This window comes from Ovis aries, chromosome 14 (assembly GCF_016772045.2).
Source record: "Ovis aries strain OAR_USU_Benz2616 breed Rambouillet chromosome 14, ARS-UI_Ramb_v3.0, whole genome shotgun sequence".
Classification (NCBI taxonomy): Eukaryota; Metazoa; Chordata; class Mammalia; order Artiodactyla; family Bovidae; genus Ovis; species Ovis aries.
The window spans coordinates 65,786,611-65,803,360 of NC_056067.1; the positions used below are offsets into that span (position 1 = coordinate 65,786,611).

Consider the following 16,750-nt stretch of genomic DNA (forward strand, 5'->3'; position numbering starts at 1 on the left):
GAATTCCAGTGGAGCTGTTTCAAATCCTGAAAGATGATGGTGTGAAAGTGCTGCACTCAATATGCCAGCAACTTTGGAAAACTCAGCAGTGGCCACAGGACTGGAAAAGGTCAGTTTTCATTCCAATCCCAAAGAAAGGCAATGCCAAAGAATGCTCAAACTACCGCACAATTGAACTCATCTCACACGCTAGTAAAGCAATACGTGAACTGTGAACTCCCTGATGTTCAAGCTGGTTTTAGAAAAGGCAGAGGAACCAGACATCAAATTGCCAACATCCGCTGGATCATGGAAAAAGCAAGAGAGTTCCAAAAAAACATCTATTTCTGCTTTATTGACTATGCCAAAGCCTTGGACTGTGTGGATCACAATAAATTGTGGAAAATTCTGACAGAGATGGGAATACCAGACCACCTGACCTGCCTCTTGAGAAACGTATATGCAGGTCAGGAAGCAACAGTTAGAACTGGACATGGAACAACAGACCGGTTCCAAATAGGAAAAGGAGGACGTCAAGGCTGTATATTGTCACTCTGCTTATTTCACTTCTATGCAGAGTACATCATGGGAAACGCTGGGCTGGAAGCAGCACAAGCTGGAATCAAGATTCCCGGGAGAAATATCAATCACCTCAGATATGCAGATGACACCACCCTTATGGCAGAAAGTGAAGAGGAACTAAAAGCCTCTTGATGAAAGTGAAAGAGGAGAGTGAAAAAGTTGGCTTAAAGCTCAACATTCAGAAAATGAAGCTCATGGCATCTGGTCCCATCACTTCATGGGAAAATAGATGGGGAAACAGTGGAAACGGTGTCAGACTTTATTTTTTTTGGGCTCCAAAATCACTGCAGATGGTGATTGCAGCCATCAAATTAAAAGATGATTACTCCTGGGAAGAAAAGTTATGACCAACCTAGATAGTATACTCAAAAGCAGAGACATTACTTTGCCGACTAAGGTCCATCTAGTCAAGGCTATGGTTTTTCTTGCGGTCATGTATGGATGTGAGAGTTGGACTGTGAAGAAGGCTGAATGCCGAAGAATTGATGCTTTTGAACTGTGGTGTTGGAGAAGACTCTTGAGAGTCCCTTGGACTGCAAGGAGATCCAACCAGTCCATTCTGAAGGAGATCAACCCTGGGATTTCTTTGGAGGGAAGGATGCTAAAGCTGAAACTCTAGTACTTTGGCCACCTCATGCGAAGAGTTGACTCATTGGAAAAGACTGTGATGCTGGGAGGGATTGGGGGCAGGAGGAGAAGGGGACGACCCAGGATGAGATGGCTGGATGGCATCATGGACTCGATGGACGTGAGTCTGAGTGAACTCCGGGAGTTGGTGATGGACAGGAGGCCTGGTGTACTGCGATTCATGGGGTCGCAAAGAGTCGGACACGAATGAGCGACTGAACTGAACTGAACTGAACTGAATCAAAGCATTTCCAATGTGAGTTCTCACCAGCAGTGATTGAGAGTTCCAGGTCCTCCAATCCATGCCACAGCTAACTATTTTCTTCTAGTGCTTCTGGGAGGTAGTGATTTTGTAGCTTGTTGTTTTATTTTAAATTTCTGGGATTACTAATAATGTTGCCATTTTCTCCATTCGTTTATTCGCTAAATGTCCAGTAGAATTGGTCCATGAACTCAGTTGAACCTGGATTTTATTTCTTTTCAACTATGACAGTGTTGTATTTAACTACATATTTCTTCTGCCTCTAGGTTTGCAGTCCTTAAACATCTACCGGTTGTTGAAAGAGATTGCCTGAGAAACAAATCAGTGGAGACTGAATCCCTCAAATTGCAGCTCTCTGAGAAGCCTTCTTAAGAATGGCTTTAGACCTCAGAATCTCCTTTGAAGGTGAACCATCCAGGAGGGGTCCTGGGTCAGAAAATTCACCCACCCAAGGATCTGCCATCCAGGAGGAAGAGGGAATCCCTGAGTTCCCCAGCACTCAGCTCAACTTACTTCGAGACAGCAATAACTTAAGTGCAAGACAAGAACTGCAAAGACTCTATCACTTATTTCACTCGTGGCTGCAGCCAGAAAAACACAGCAAGGGTGAAATAATTTCTCGTCTGGTCCTGGAACAATTTATAATCAATGGGAACTGCAGTGACAGGTCCACTTTACAGGAGAAGTGGAATGCAAGTGGCAGGAACCTGGAGAAACTCATGGAGGATCTGACAGATGATGGCATGAAGATGCCCGGCTTAGTAAGTAGGGGTTCTGAGCACAGGGGGGAGGGGCATGGGAGTGTTAGAAATAAGAAGTTGGAGTTGCTTGGGGGTAGAGAAAGAAGAGTTGTTACAGACAGTAACCAGGCTTCATTCACAGGTCCATGTGAGCATGCAGGGACAGGAAGCCCTCTTTTGTGAGAATATGCCCTTAAGACAAGTCATCATTCACTTCACCAAACAGTTATCAACAGGAACCCCAACAAGAGAGAATGCGGGGACACCCTCCTGGACTCCTCAAGATACGTCCCTGGAAACAGGACAAAGTGAGTGGGCAGAGCCCGGGTCCCAGAGGGGTGGCCCATGTGGGCTCTTTCTTGGGTGTAACTTCACTGAGTCACTTTTTTGCCCCCTACAGGAAATGAAGATAAAGAAAATGGTGACAACATTTATGTGAAAAGAGGCAGTATTACTAGTCCAAGCAATCAAATACCTTCCCTAATCATTGTCCAAGAAGAGAAACATCCGAGGCTGCAAGAAGAAGGTGTTTCTCTGGAGAATCCACGAAGCTCCAGAAGAGGAGCAGGTCCAGGCCCCTCCAGGCCCCAGGACGGATCCCTGAAAGGACCCTCCTCTCAAGATGTCCTCATGAAAGTGGAACCAGACCAGGTCACCCCTGAGACTGTTTCTACCCGCCAGAGCTCTGAGGGGACTTCTGCACGTGGGGAACACCAGGAAAGATCCCGTAGAGCCCCAGAAGTATACAGATGTGAGAGATGTCCCAAGACCTTCAGGCATTCCTCTCGGTTCAGAATTCACCAGAAAAGACACAACAATGAGAGAACATATATTTGTGCCGAGTGTGGCAAAGGCTTCTTCCAGGCATCCGACCTCCATGTGCATCAGAGGATTCACACAGGAGAGAAGCCCTTTGTGTGCAGCACATGTGGAATGGCCTTCACCCACAAAACCAACCTTCGGGCTCATGAGAGAACCCACACGGGAGAGAAGCCCTATGAGTGTTCCCTCTGCCAGAGACGCTTCCGCCAGTCCTCCACCTACCACCGCCATCTTAGGTTTCACCAGAAAACGACCCTCAAAAGTGCTCCACACTAAATTCAGCTTCCTTGGCTACAGCCCCAATGTAATGCATATAAATATGTATGTGAATATGTAGATTTCCATAGTATTTCTCTATTTAGAATATACTTTATAGAAATAATTAAAAGCAAAAAGGAAAAAAAGTGTTGGCTTTCCTGACAGTCCAGTGGTTTAGAGTCTGTGCTTCCACTAGAGGGCATGGGTTCCATCCCTGGTCCGGGAACTAAGATCCCAAATGCTGCACAATACAGCCCAAAAAAAGTACAAATAAAAAAATAGAAAAAAAAAAGAAATAAAATTTTAAAATGTTAATAGAATTTTCTAATTGTATTTTCCATTTATTGTTTCACTCTCCTAAAATGCAAGTTTATGGAGGGCAGGGAGTTTCTTCATTTTGTTCACTTAAGTACCTTGGTTGCCTAGAAAAGTGTCTGGAACATTTCAAATAACCAATAAATGTCTCACGAATGAATGGATGTGTTATATTGGTGTTTATTCTTTAAACTTTCGACATGTGCCTTATGTGAGAAGACAGTGAGTTCCAAGCCCAGGACACAAACACCGGCTCGCAGTGGTGCTATCAGGCTTTCCCTGCCTACTCTCCTGTCCTCCACTCACACCCTCTAGTGCAGGCACCTAAAAAAGGTGAGCAGAGAGGGAAACTCAGAAAAGAAGCCGAACCAAAGAAAGGAACCCGTTATATTTAAACGATATAGAAGCATTTCTTAAATTCAGTGGCTTAGAATTTGATAGGTGAACGACCTAAATAAAACTGGTACTGAAAGCTGCAGGATGCAATTTTATTAGCAAGTGCCAGAAGAGTCCAGTGTGTTCCCTTCATTTCTTCCAGTAGAGGGAGCTTACTCGCAGAATCAGTTTGAAAGTTCACTTCGGAAAGAGTGGATTCTGTGTACAGCCAAGGCTTGGCATACATTTGTGAACTGGTAGCCAGTAGGAAATCAGGGTTGGGTTTCACTGAGAAACTGGAAAGTGCCACGTAGAAATGCCTGATTCTGGAATGGGGCGTTCTGCTGGGTAAATGTGACACCTCTCCGATTCCCTTGACGCTTCAATAGAAGGGAGAGCTACCTGAGCCCAGATAATGTGTACATGCTCCAGATAAATGTAGAGAAGTCCTCCTTTTAAAAAAAATACTCTGAAGGCAAGCTTTAGAAGAACTCTTTTTTTTTTTTTCAGGATAACTATTTTCTTAAATTACTTATTTTTTGGTTGTGCTGTGTTTTCGTTTCTGCACGTGGGCTTTCTCTAGTTCATTAAGCGGGAGCATTTTCCTTGTGGTTCAAAGGCTTCTCATTGTGTTGGCTTCTCTTGTTGCGGAGCCCAGGCTCAGCAGTTGTGGCAGACAGGTTTAGTCTTCCCTTGGCATGTGAACTCTTCTTGGACCAGAGATAGAACCTGTGTTCCCTGCATTGGCGGGCAGGTTCTTATCCACTGGACAACCAGGGAAGTTCTATCCATCTTCTTGCTTGGGCTGTTTCCAGGTGTTTTGCTACTGTGAATATTCTTGAAAATCTTGGTATTAAAGGAGGCTTTTCTTTGGAAAGACCTCTGGGAGGTGGGCTGTGAAACATAGCAAAAATACGTGTATTGGAGTCTGCCCAGTCCCCCAGAACAGAGCACTGAGACCTCTTGTATTTTCCTAAGAGATAAAAACGCAAGGGGCATGTTCTGTTCTGCTCTTTAGTTTTGGACTCCGGCTCCTGATACAGAAGCAATTAATGCTTTGACATTTCTAGGATGAAAGTGTCTTTTCATCTCTTAGTGAGGTGATGCTTGGTGGGTTTCTGGATGGCTTCAGGATGGGGGCTCATCACTGGAAAGAGCTAACCATGATTAGAAACTTGAAACGTTTAGCTCCACTCCGCCATCCTTCTGGAAGTGGAGAGGGACTGGAGATTAAGTTAATCATGAATCATGCCTTTTTAAGTTCAAGACTTGGAGTTCCTCCCAGCCAAAGAACACATCCATGTGTTCTTGCCAGGAGGGTGGCAAGGTCCCAACTCTACAGGGATAGAAGCTCCTGCGCTCAAAGACCCTTCCCAATCTCTCTGCACCTCTTCATCTGAAAGTTCATCTGTATCCTTTGGCATTTCCCTTGCACAATGCCGGAGACCCGGGTTCGATCCCTGGGTCAGGAAAATCCCCTGGAGAAGGAAATGGCAACCCACTCCAGTATTCTTGCCTAGGAAATCCCATGGACAGAACCTGGTGGGCTACAGTCCATGCGGTCGCAAAGAGTTGGACACGACTGAGCAACTTTACTTTCACTTTCGCTTACAATATAGTAAACTGGTTAAATAAGCATTTCCCTGACTTCTGGGAACTGTTCTAGCAAATAATCAAATTCAAGGAGAGTGATCAGAGGAAACCGATTTGCAACCAAATCGGACAGAACTTGTGGGTAATGGGGGAACCACTCTTTGCAACTGGCCTCTGAAGTGTGAGCCAGTTTTGTGGGACTGAGTTCTTGACCTGAAGGATTTGCACTAGGCGCAGTTAGTGTCAGAAAGACACCCAGGTGGGGTCACAGAGAACTGGTTGGTGTGAGAAAAAAATCACACTTCTGGTGTCAGAAGTGTTGAGTGTGGTCACTTGAAAAAAACACATGCGATTTCCCTGGTGGTTTAGTGGTTAAGAATCTGCATTGCAATGCAAAAGACACTGGTTCAACTCCTGATTTGGGAAGATCCCACAAGCCGCAGGGCAATTAAGTCGGTGCGCCACAATTGCTGAGCCAGCACTCTAGAGTCTGTGCTCTGCAACAAGGAAGCCACCACAGTGGGAAGCCTGGGCACCTCAACTGGAGGGTAGACCCCATTCTTTGCAATGAGAGAAAGCCTGCAAGAAGCAACAAAGACCCAGCACAGCCAAAAAGTAGAGTAAATGAAAAAAAAAAAAAAGATATAGGCACACCAGTTTTCATAGCAACACTGTTTACAATAATCAAGACATGGAAGTCTCATAAGTGCCATCAACACATGAATGGATAAAGAAGACATGGGATATATTTGTTGTTGTTTGGTCACTCAGTCTTATCAGATGTTTTGCAACCCTATGGACCATAGCCCAGCAGACTTCACTGTCCATGGGATTTTCCAGGCAAAAATACTGGAGTGGGTTGGCATTTTCCTTCTCCAGAGGATCATCTTGACCCAGGGATCAAACCCACATCTTCTGCATTGCAGGTGGATTCTTTACTGCTGAGGCACCAAGGAAGCCTGTGGTATGTATATATATGTGTGTGTGTGTGTGTGTGTGTGTATGTATATATGCATATATATATATATTTGTGTTGGACTCTTTGCAACTCCGTGGACTGTAGCCCACCAGGCTCCTCTGTCCATGGGATTTCCCAGGCAAGAATACTGGAGTGGGTTGCCATTTCCTACTCCAGGGGATCTTCCTGACCCAAGGATCAAATCCATGTCTCCTGAATTGCAGGCTCATTCTTTACCTGCGGAGCCATTTGGGAAGCCCATATATATACACATATATATGAAATATTATTCAGCCATAAAAAATAGTGAATTTCCGCCATTTATAACACTATGGATGGACCTAGAAAGTGTTATGCTGAGTGAAATAAGTCAGTGAAAAATACTCTATCAATCATGTGTGGAATCTAAAACTGAATTAAGAGAATGTATATGGCAAAAAAGAAACAGACTTATAGAGAGCAAACTAGTGCTTATCAGTGGGGAGGGGGGAAGAGGGAGGAATAAGACAGGGGGAAAGATGCACAGAGACAAACCACTATGTGAAAAATAAATAAGCAGCCAGGATATATTGTACAGCACAGGACAATATAGCCACTATTTTGTGATAACTTTAGATGAAATCTAATCTATAAAAATATTGGATCACCATTGTATTGAATCACACCTGAAACTAATATAATATGGTAAATCAACTATACTTCAATAAGAAACAAATAGTGTTGAGTATGGTAGCAGAGTAAGAGTAAAGGAAAAACACAAGTATTTCTCCAATTCCTGGAGGCAAACATTTTCAAATTGATTTTAATCCATTACCACATCATTAGCATTATAAAAGATCTTGGATGTCCACGTCTTCCGAAATGCTTAGTATTGTGACTAGTCTGATTTTAATACCTGACCTTTGAGTAGTTTATTGGAATCAGCAAGTAAGATAAATTGTTTTGTTTTGTTTTGTTTTGTTTTGTTTTCAAAAAAAGACTTTTTCTCTGCCTCCTCTACTTAGGCAATACGGTTAAGTTTTGCAGGTTAAATGCACAATCAACACATCTCCTTGACAAACCAGTTGCCTGTCCCACTCCACTTAGCACCATGCTGCTACTGCTGCTAAGTTGCTTCAGTCATGTCCGACTCTGTGCGACCCCATAGACGGCAGCCCACCAGGCTCCCCCATCCCTGGAATTCTCTAGGCAAGAACACTGGAGTGGGTTGCCATTTCCTTCTCCAATGCATGAAAGTGAAAGTGACGTCGCTCAGTCATGTCCGACTCTTAGCGACCCCATGGACTGCAGCCTACCAGGCCCCTCCGTCCATGGGATTTTCTAGGCAAGAGTACTGGAGAGGGATGCCATTGCCTTCTCCACTTGGCACCATACAGATATGGAAATCATAAACAGAAAGAGTGTAGGGCCTCCACCATCTCCAATCCCAGTGGTTATAGGTAGAGTTCAGCAATACAAAGGTGGGCTCCCGCTGATCACCTCCTGTGCATTCGGCTGTGGAGACTCTGCTGTGAGTCCAGATTAGCACATTTGGGGAGTTTCTGTGTGTATTTATTTAATTTACTATTTTTGTCTGTGCTAGGTTTTCCTTGCTGCGACTGTTTTCTCTAGTTACATGAGCAGGTTCTACAGTGCGGGCTCAGAAGTTGTGGTGCCCAAGCTTAGTTGCTCCGCTGCTTGTGGGATCTTCCAGGACCAGGGATCGAATCCCAGTCCCCGCATTTGCGGGCGGATTCTTAACAACTGGGCACTGGGGAAGTCTGGGAGTTTCTGCAGACACACAGCTTCTACAAAACCTGTGAGCCCTGTAGTGAAAGCATGGAGTCTTTTTTTTTTTTTTTTTTTTACGTCAGACGGGTAATGTGCTGGTGTCGTAACAAGGTTTGCGGGGAGGCACATGTCACGCAGCAGCGTGAACACCCAATCATCACGCTCATGAACTACAAAAGGATCAAAGCATGGAGTCTTAACCACTGAACCGCCAGGGAAGTCTCATAACAATATTTTTATAGGGTGAACTTCATTTAAAGTTATTACAAACTAATGGCCATATTTCTCCGTGCTACGGAGAACTTTTCCTCGCTTAGGTGGCTGCCAGGCAGGTTTCTCTAACTCTAGTTTCCCTAGATGTGGAAACTACAGTAACCAGAGGGCAATGAGCCCAAAGGTGGCGGCGTTGAGCCAATTAAAGCCCAGGACTGAAGTATTTCCCTGCGCGTGCCTGGCGTGGGGGCGGGACTTCCGGCGTCCTCCTTGTGGCCGTCGTTTTGGCTTGTCTCGGGTCAGATTTGGAGAAGGAAATGATAACCCTCTTCATTATTACTCTATGAGTGAGTGAGTGAGTGAAGTCGCTCAGTCGTGTCCGACTTTTTGCGACCCCATGGACTGTAGCCAGGCTCCTCCGTCCATGGGATTTTCCAGGCAAGAGTGCTGGAGTGGATTGCCATTTCCTTCTCCAGGGGATCTTCCTGACCCACGTATCGAACCCGGGTCTCCATCATTGTAGGCAGACGCTTTACCGTCTGAGCTAATATAGTCCATGGAATTCTCCAGGCCAGAATACTGGAGTGGGTAGCCGTTCCCTTCTCCAGGGGATCTTCCCAACCTAAGGATGGAACCCCCGTCTCCCACATCGCAGGCCGGATTCTTTACCAGCTGAGCCACTAGGCAGCGTACCTCGGGGCGACCCAAAACAGTCAGAGATCCAGATCTCCGCGCCTTACACACTGCGCTCCGCTCCAGTGGTGGCGGCGATGCTGAGGGACCCACCACAGGTAAACAAAACGTTCATCCTCCGAGCAGTCACCGCCCTCGCCACACCAGATTAAATCCCCGAGTGCCCGCAGCCCAGGCTGTAAGGTATAGTTCAAGACAAGGCAATGAAGAAAGGAAGACGACCTCAACGGAAACAGGTTACCTTTATTCAGGCAAGGAGGGCTCTCCTTCCTGGATGCTGATGGCCCCTCTAATAGTTTGCAAAAGTTGCCATAACAAAGTGCCTGAAACTGGGAAGCTTAAACAGGAATTTATTTTCTCACAGATATGGAGGCTAGAAGTCTGAGATCAAGGAGTTAACAGCATTGATTCCTCTGAATTGGCGCCCTTTGGCTTGTAGATGGCCATCTTCTCTCTGTGTCTTCTTACGGTCTTCCCTCTGTGTGTCTGTCCTACATTCCTCATTTTCCTACCTTCTTTCTTTTCTAAGGACACCAGTCACAATGGATTAGGATCCACCCTAGTGGTTTTATTGAAGCTTTTTAAAAGACTACTTCCACCTACAAAGACATTCTGAGGTACTGGATGTTAAGACGTAAACAAATGAATTTGGGGGCATGCAGTTCAGTCCATAACTGCCCCATGCTTCTTTTCATAGGGACACCAGAGAAACTGGCAACACTACAAATCATGGCTTGACTTACTGTTTTGGGATTATTTTTTGTTGTGGTTTGGTTTCTGTTCTGTTTCTTTTTCTTCTTTTTTTTTTCTGGGCAGCTTGCAGGATCTCAATTCCCTGAACAGGGATTGAACCTGGGCCACAATAGTGAAAGCCCAGAGTCCTAACCACTGGATCACCAGGGAACTTCCCTTTATTTATTTTATTATTGAATATTTTGACTTAAAGTAATGGAGAATATATTAAAAACTCAGACAAAAGTTTAAATTAACTGTAAGTGATATGAGGTAATTGTACCAAAAAAAAGTTGGGGGAGATATATTCCAGTATTCCAGAATAGTAAAAACAATTATTCCTTAGTAAAGAAGAAATAACTCCAGAAAGAATGAAGGGATGGAGCCAAAGCAAAAACAATACCCAGTTGTGGATGTGACTGGTGATAGAAGCAAGATCTGATGCTGTAAAGAGCAATATTGCATAGGAACCTGGAATGTCAGGTCCATGAATCAAGGCAAATTGGAAGTGGTCAAACGAGATGGCAAGGGTGAACGTCGACATTCTAGGAAGCAGTGAACTAAAAAGGACTGGAATGGGTGAATTTAACTCAGATGACCATTATATCTACTACTGTGGGCAGGAATCCCTCAGAAGAAATGGAGTAGCCATCATGGTCAACAAAAGAGTCCAAAATGCAGTACTTGGATGCAAACTCAAAAATGACAGAATGATCTCTGTTCGTCTCCAAGGCAAACCATTCAGTATCACAGTAATCCAAGTCTATGCCCCAAAAAGTAACGCTGAAGAAACTGAAGTTGAATGGTTTTATGAAGACCTACAAGACCTTTTAGAACTAACACCAAAAAAAGATGTCCTTTTCATTCTAGGGAACTGGAATGCAAAAGTAGGAAGTCAAGAAACACCTGGAGTAACAGGCAAATTTGGCCTTGGAATGCGGAATGAAGCAGGGCAAAGACTAACAGAGTTTTGCCAAGAAATGCACTGGTCATAGCAAACACCCTCTTCCAACAACACAAGAGAAGACTCTACACATGGACATCACCAGATGGTCAACGCCCAAATCAGATTGATTATATTGTTTGCAGCCAAAGATGGAGAAGCTCTATACAGTCAACAAAAGCAAGTCCGGGAGCTGACTGTGGCTCAGATCATGAACTCCTTATTGCCAAATTCAGACTTAAATTGAAGAAAGTAGGGAAAACCGCTAGAACATTCCATTATGACCTGAATCAAATCCCTTATGATTATGCAGTGGAAGTGAGAAATAGATTTAAGGGTCTAGATCCGATAGATCGAGTGCCTGATGAACTATGGACTGAGGTTCGTGACATTGTACAGGAGACAGGGATCAAGACCATCCCCCATGGAAAAGAAATGCAAAAAAGCAAAATGGCTGTCTGGGGAGGCTTTACAAACAGCTGTGAACAGAAGAGAGGAGGAAAGCAAAGGAGAAAAGGAAAGATATAAGCATCTGAGTGCAGAGTTCCAAAGAATAACAAGAAGAGATAAGAAAGCCTTCTTCAGCGATCAATGCAAAGAAATAGAGGGAAAGAACACAATGGGAAAGACTAGAGATCTCTTCAAGAAAATTAGAGATACCAAGGGAACATTTCATGCAAAGATGGGCTCGATAAAGGACAGAAATGATATGGACCTAACACAAGCAGAAGATAGTAAGAAGAGGTGGCAAGAATACACAGAAGAACTGTACAAAAAAGATCTTCACGACCCAGATAATCACGATGGTGTGATCACTCATCTAGAGCCAGACATCTTGGAATGTGAAGTCAAGTGGGCCTTAGAAAGCATCACTACGAACAAAGCTAGTGGAGGTGATGGAATTCCAGTTGAGCTATTTCAAATCCTGAAAGATGATGCTATCAAAGTGCTTCACTCAATATGCCAGCACATTTGGAAAACTCAGCAGTGGCCACAGGACTGGAAAAGGTCAATTTCCTTCCAATCCCAAGGAAAGGCATGCCAAAGAATGCTCAAACTACCGCACAATTGCACTCATCTCACATGCTAGTAACAGAGAAGGCAATGGCACCCACTCCGGTACTCCTGCCTAGAAAATCCCATGGAGGAGCAGCCTGGTAGGCTGCAGTCCATGGGGTCGCTAAGAGCTGGGCACGTCTGAGCGACTTCACTTTCACTTTTCACTTTGATGCATTGAAGAAGGAAATGGCAACCCACTCCAGTGTTCTTGCCTGGAGAATCTCAGGGACTGGGGAGCCTGATAGGCTGCCGTCTATGGGGTCGCACAGAGTTGGACACGACTGAAGCGACTTAGCAGCAGCAGCACATGCTAGTAAAGTAATGCTCAAAATTCTCCAAGCCAGGCTTCAGCAATACGTGAATCATGAACTTCCTGATGTTCAAGCTGGTTTTAGAAAAGGCAGAGGAACCAGAGATCAAATTGACAACATCCACTGGATCATGGAAAAAGCAAGAGAGTTCCAGAAAAACATCTATTTCTGCTTTATTGACTATGCCAAAGCCTTTGACTGTGTGGACCACAATAAACTGTGGAAAATTCTGAGAGATGGGAATACCAGACCACTTGACCTGCCTCTTGAGAAATCTGTATGCAAGTCAGGAAGCAACAGTTAGAACTGGACATGGAACAACAGACTGGTTCCAAATAGGAAAAGGAGTACATCAGGGCTGTATATTGTCACCCTGCTTATTTAACTTATATGCAGAGTACATCATGAGAAACGCTGGACTGGAAGAAACACAAGCTGGAATCAAGATTCCCGGGAGAAATATCAATCACCTCAGATATGCAGATGACACCACCCTTATGGCAGAAAGTGAAGAGGAACTAAAAAGCCTCTTGATGCAAGTGAAAGAGGAGAGTGAAGAAGTTGGCTTAAAGCTCAACATTCAGAAAACAAAGATCATGGCATCCGGTCCCATCACTTCATGGCAAATAGATGGGGAAACAGTGGCTGAATTTATTTTTGGGGGCTCCAAAATCACTGCAGATGGTGACTGCAGCCATCAAATTAAAAGACGCTTACTCCTTGGAAGAAAAGTTATGACCAACCTAGATAGCATATTCAAAAACAGAGACATTACTTTGCCAACAAAGGTCCGTCTAGTCAAGGCTATCGTTTTCCAGTGGTCATGTATGGATGTGAGAGTTGGACTGTGAAGAAGGCAGAGTGCCGAAGAATTGATGCTTTCGAACTGTGGTGTTGGAGAAGGCTCTTGAGAGTCCCTTGGACTGCAAGGAGATCCAAACAGTCCATTCTGAAGGATTTCAGCCCTGGGATTTCTTTGGAAGGAATGATGCTAAAGCTGAAACTCCAGTACTTTGGCCACCTCATGAGAAGAGTTGACTCATTGGAAAAGACTCTAATGCTAGGAGGGATTGAGGGCAGGAAGAGAAGGGGACGACAGAGGATGAGATGGCTGGATGGCATCACTGAGTTGATGGACGTGAATCTGAGTGAACTCTAGGAGTTGGTGATGGACAGGGAGGCCTGGTGTGCTGTGATTCATGGGGTCGCAAAGAGTCAGACACGACTAAGCGACTGAACTCAATGCATAAGTTAATTATCATGATTGTTTGATGGTTTCATGGGTTTATATGAAGGTCAAATTTTATCAAATTATACAGTCCAAATATGGACACTATTGTTTATTAACTATACCGAAAAAACTGTAACAAACAAGAATTCTTACTGTTTTAGAAAAATAAAGCATAGCAAACCTCTGTTGACACCACCATATCCCTTGTAATGCCCTGAGATCAGCACCCTGCCTCAATAGTAGCAACCATTGGTGAGCATTGAAGACCATTTACAACTGAGTCAGTAGGAAGGAATGCAGGCTGGGTCACAAAAACCACGTCATTTGACTAAGCCATCTTCCGTCATCTTCTTCTTTTCCTGTCTGAGCAGCAACGGCCTTAGGGTGTACAGCCCAGAGAAGCTACAGGAATCCCTAAGACCATGAGATATTTTCTGACCGGGCCCTCAGCTACACAAGACACACAGTTCTGAAGGTCCTGAGAATTTGTGCAGCTGCTCATCCTTCACAGCCATGGTCCCTGGAGCACTGTGGATGCCCCTTTAAAAGAGGAGCATTCCATCCAATCTGCTGTAGTCTCCCATGCTCTCTGCTCCTGGAACGATTATCATTCCCCCTGTAATCTTTCAACCAGCGACACACACTCCCAGATATACAGAATTGTGGCCATCAGGGCACATGGCTCCCCTCTAGGACCCAGGGAACAGACTTCCCTCACTACTGCTAAGCAGTATCTCCTGTGGAGAAGAGAGAATTTCATGTTTTTTCCAGAAGTACTTGAGGTTATCACACTCTCCCTCCTTAGGATATACTCTGTCACAAAAAATTCTAGCATTCTGGCTCAAAGCAAGGCAAAGCAGGCCCAAACTGCCATGAGAACTGCTACCATTCCACCTCCCACCACCCCCATGAGGTACACAGGGGTCAGCGTCCCATGAAATCTGCTTCTTGTATTTAGGCAGAATCTACTTGTTTTCAAACTACCCCATAAAGTGAATAGAACTCTCAAGATTAAAGGTGACTGAAACCACAAGGCCTTTGTTATAACAGAAAACCAGAACATTGGAGGCTGGCTGCTCCTGGGCCAGTGCTTTGGAGGCTGGATATTCCAACAAGAAAGTCCAGTGAAATCAACAATTTCCCCCCAAAAAGGTACTCCATCTTTTCAGGTCACCAGCAGAACTTAGATGGAGTCCTTTGGATCACAGCTGTGTCAAGTCCCTATCCAAACTAATCAGAAAAGAGGGTATTCCCACCTCTCAGGAAGTCCCCGAGGGAATAGGGGAACACTGCGATTTCCTGTTCCCAACACACGGAGTTGGGTGAATGATGCACACTCTAGGCACCTGCTAGGTGGTAGAGATACAGTGGCTTGACACCACAGAAACCTGGCAAGGGCACTGGGTAGGTTAACTGGGACTTCCCTGGGGGCCCAGCAGTTAGACCCCACACTTCTGCAGCAGGGGGAAGGTATTCGATCCCTGGTTGGGGAACTGAGAGCCCACTGGCCCCGTGGTGTGGCAAAAAAAGAAAAAAAAAAAGGGCTGGGTTGGTTAAGGTATACTATGTACCACCCACATCCCTGAATTTTATGTTGATGTAGGAGGTTGAGTTCAGGCAGATGATGCCTTCAAGAGGCATGTCCTTTAGTGTTGTTTTACTGAAGGAGGAAATACATTTTCTGAACATCTGGAGTTGATTCTCCTGTGTGAGTTTTGTAAGCAAGCAAGTAAATCCTTTGGCTTATGGCTTCCTCACATTTAACACACTCATTAAGGTCCAATCCAATGTGAACTCTCTGGTGTCAAGTGAGGTTAGAGCTTTGGCTGAAGGATTTCTCACACTGGTCACACTTAGGTCTTTCTCCAGTGTGAACTCTTACAGTCATTGACGCTTCCCCTAAAGGATTTTCCACATTCACTGCATTCATAAGGCCTTTCTCCAGTGTGAATCCTCTGGTGTTTCAGGAGGTTGGATCTTTGACTAAACAATTCCCCCATACGTAAGGCCTTTCTCCAGTATAGTTTTCAGATATAGAACAAGGCTGCTGTTTTGGCTAAAAGATTTCCCACATTCACTGCACTGAAAACACTTTTGCTCCAGTGTGAACACTGGTGTTTCATGAGGTTGGATCTTTATAAATAATTTCTCATATTCCCCACACTCATAAGGTCCTTCTCCAGTGTGAACTTTCCAGTGGTTACTGAGGCTGTAGCTTTGGCTAAAAGGTCACCCATGTTGGTTGTACTCAGTGCTTTTTCGCCAATTTCTAATGCGGCTTGAGCTTTGGCTAAATGATCTCCCACATTCACTGCACATGTGACATCTTTCTCTAGCAAGAACTTTCTGGTAATGAACAAGTGTGGAGGAAACCACACACACACACACACACACACACACACACACACACACACAGGGCCACATCGGAGTTGCTCTCTCAGAAGAGTGAACAAGCAATGTTTGTGAGATCAGCTTCCTTAATGTTGGTAGGAAGGGATATCTCCTGATTCCATGGGAAAGTGCTGTTGACTTACCTGAATATCTCCAGGGCAGGCAGGGAATTGAAACTGCCTGAGAAGGGATGAGCAGGAACTCCACTTAATCCCTGTGAGAAGGAAGACTGTTGGGTTAGGAGACCTTGTGTGCAAGAGCAGAGTGAGGAGAACCAGCACTCGGGCCATTTGAGGTCCTCATGGTTTCACAACACAGCACTGTAATACCAGCTTTAATTTTAGGCCTTATATCACAACCTGGCAAAAACATCCTGAGCACACTTTGCCAATTCAGACATGATTGAATAGTTCCAGGGACTTCTCATGACTCCCTGAGCTGCAGCAGCTCCAAATATTTCTATGGAGCCCTCACTACCTGGGGCAGTTCCTTGCTTCAGACTTTGCCATTCCGAACACATCTGGTGTCAGACACATGCGGCCCTCTCCACTGCTGGGCTGCACTCCCAGCCATCACAACTTTCTTCTGTTCACCCAACCCACACTGAAAGTTCAATCCCATTTAGTGGTATACTCCAGGCCTCATGACTCTCATAAATAACCAGGTTTGCCCTAGACTTTAGTCTCCAGGTTGAAAAAAGCACCCCAGATCCCAAGTCCTCACAGAATCCTGGTAAGTGCTTGAAATGGTGAATAAGCACCAGCCCCATTCTGAGTGATATTATGCTTCAATAACCTTTTGTTTCTGCATTCACACATCCATCTAATGCCTATTCTCCCCTTGGAAGCTTGGCCACCTGCCAGACTATCCTGTCCCCAACACATTCCTTTCGGGGC

At 44.8% G+C, this 16,750-nt stretch overlaps 1 protein-coding gene and 1 non-coding gene across 2 annotated transcripts; one reads left to right on the plus strand and one right to left on the minus strand.

Moving 5' to 3' along the window:
* Positions 1-2,377: 2,377 nt before the first annotated feature.
* LOC101117102 (zinc finger and SCAN domain-containing protein 4) lies at positions 2,378-3,709 on the plus strand. The gene is made up of 2 exons (XM_012094894.5): positions 2,378-2,498; positions 2,591-3,709. Exons 1-2 carry the CDS (start codon positions 2,378-2,380, stop codon positions 3,286-3,288), a joined length of 819 nt encoding a protein of 272 aa, XP_011950284.3. The 3' UTR covers positions 3,289-3,709.
* Positions 3,710-8,358: 4,649 nt separating this feature from the next.
* LOC114118133 (small nucleolar RNA U13) lies at positions 8,359-8,463 on the minus strand. Its single transcript, XR_003591679.1, has one exon. It is a non-coding gene; the product is annotated as a small nucleolar RNA U13 (small nucleolar RNA).
* Between the last annotated feature and the right edge of the window lie 8,287 nt (positions 8,464-16,750).

What these genes read in the sequence shown, in the direction of transcription:
- LOC101117102 (XM_012094894.5), top strand. Translation starts at nt 2,378, where the DNA reads ATGCCCTTAAGACAAGTCATCATTCACTTCACCAAACAGTTATCAACA. An exon ending in GTCCCTGGAAACAGGACAAA is followed by an intron (nt 2,499 to 2,590) that starts GTGAGTGGGCAG and finishes TGCCCCCTACAG; the next exon opens with GAAATGAAGATAAAGAAAAT.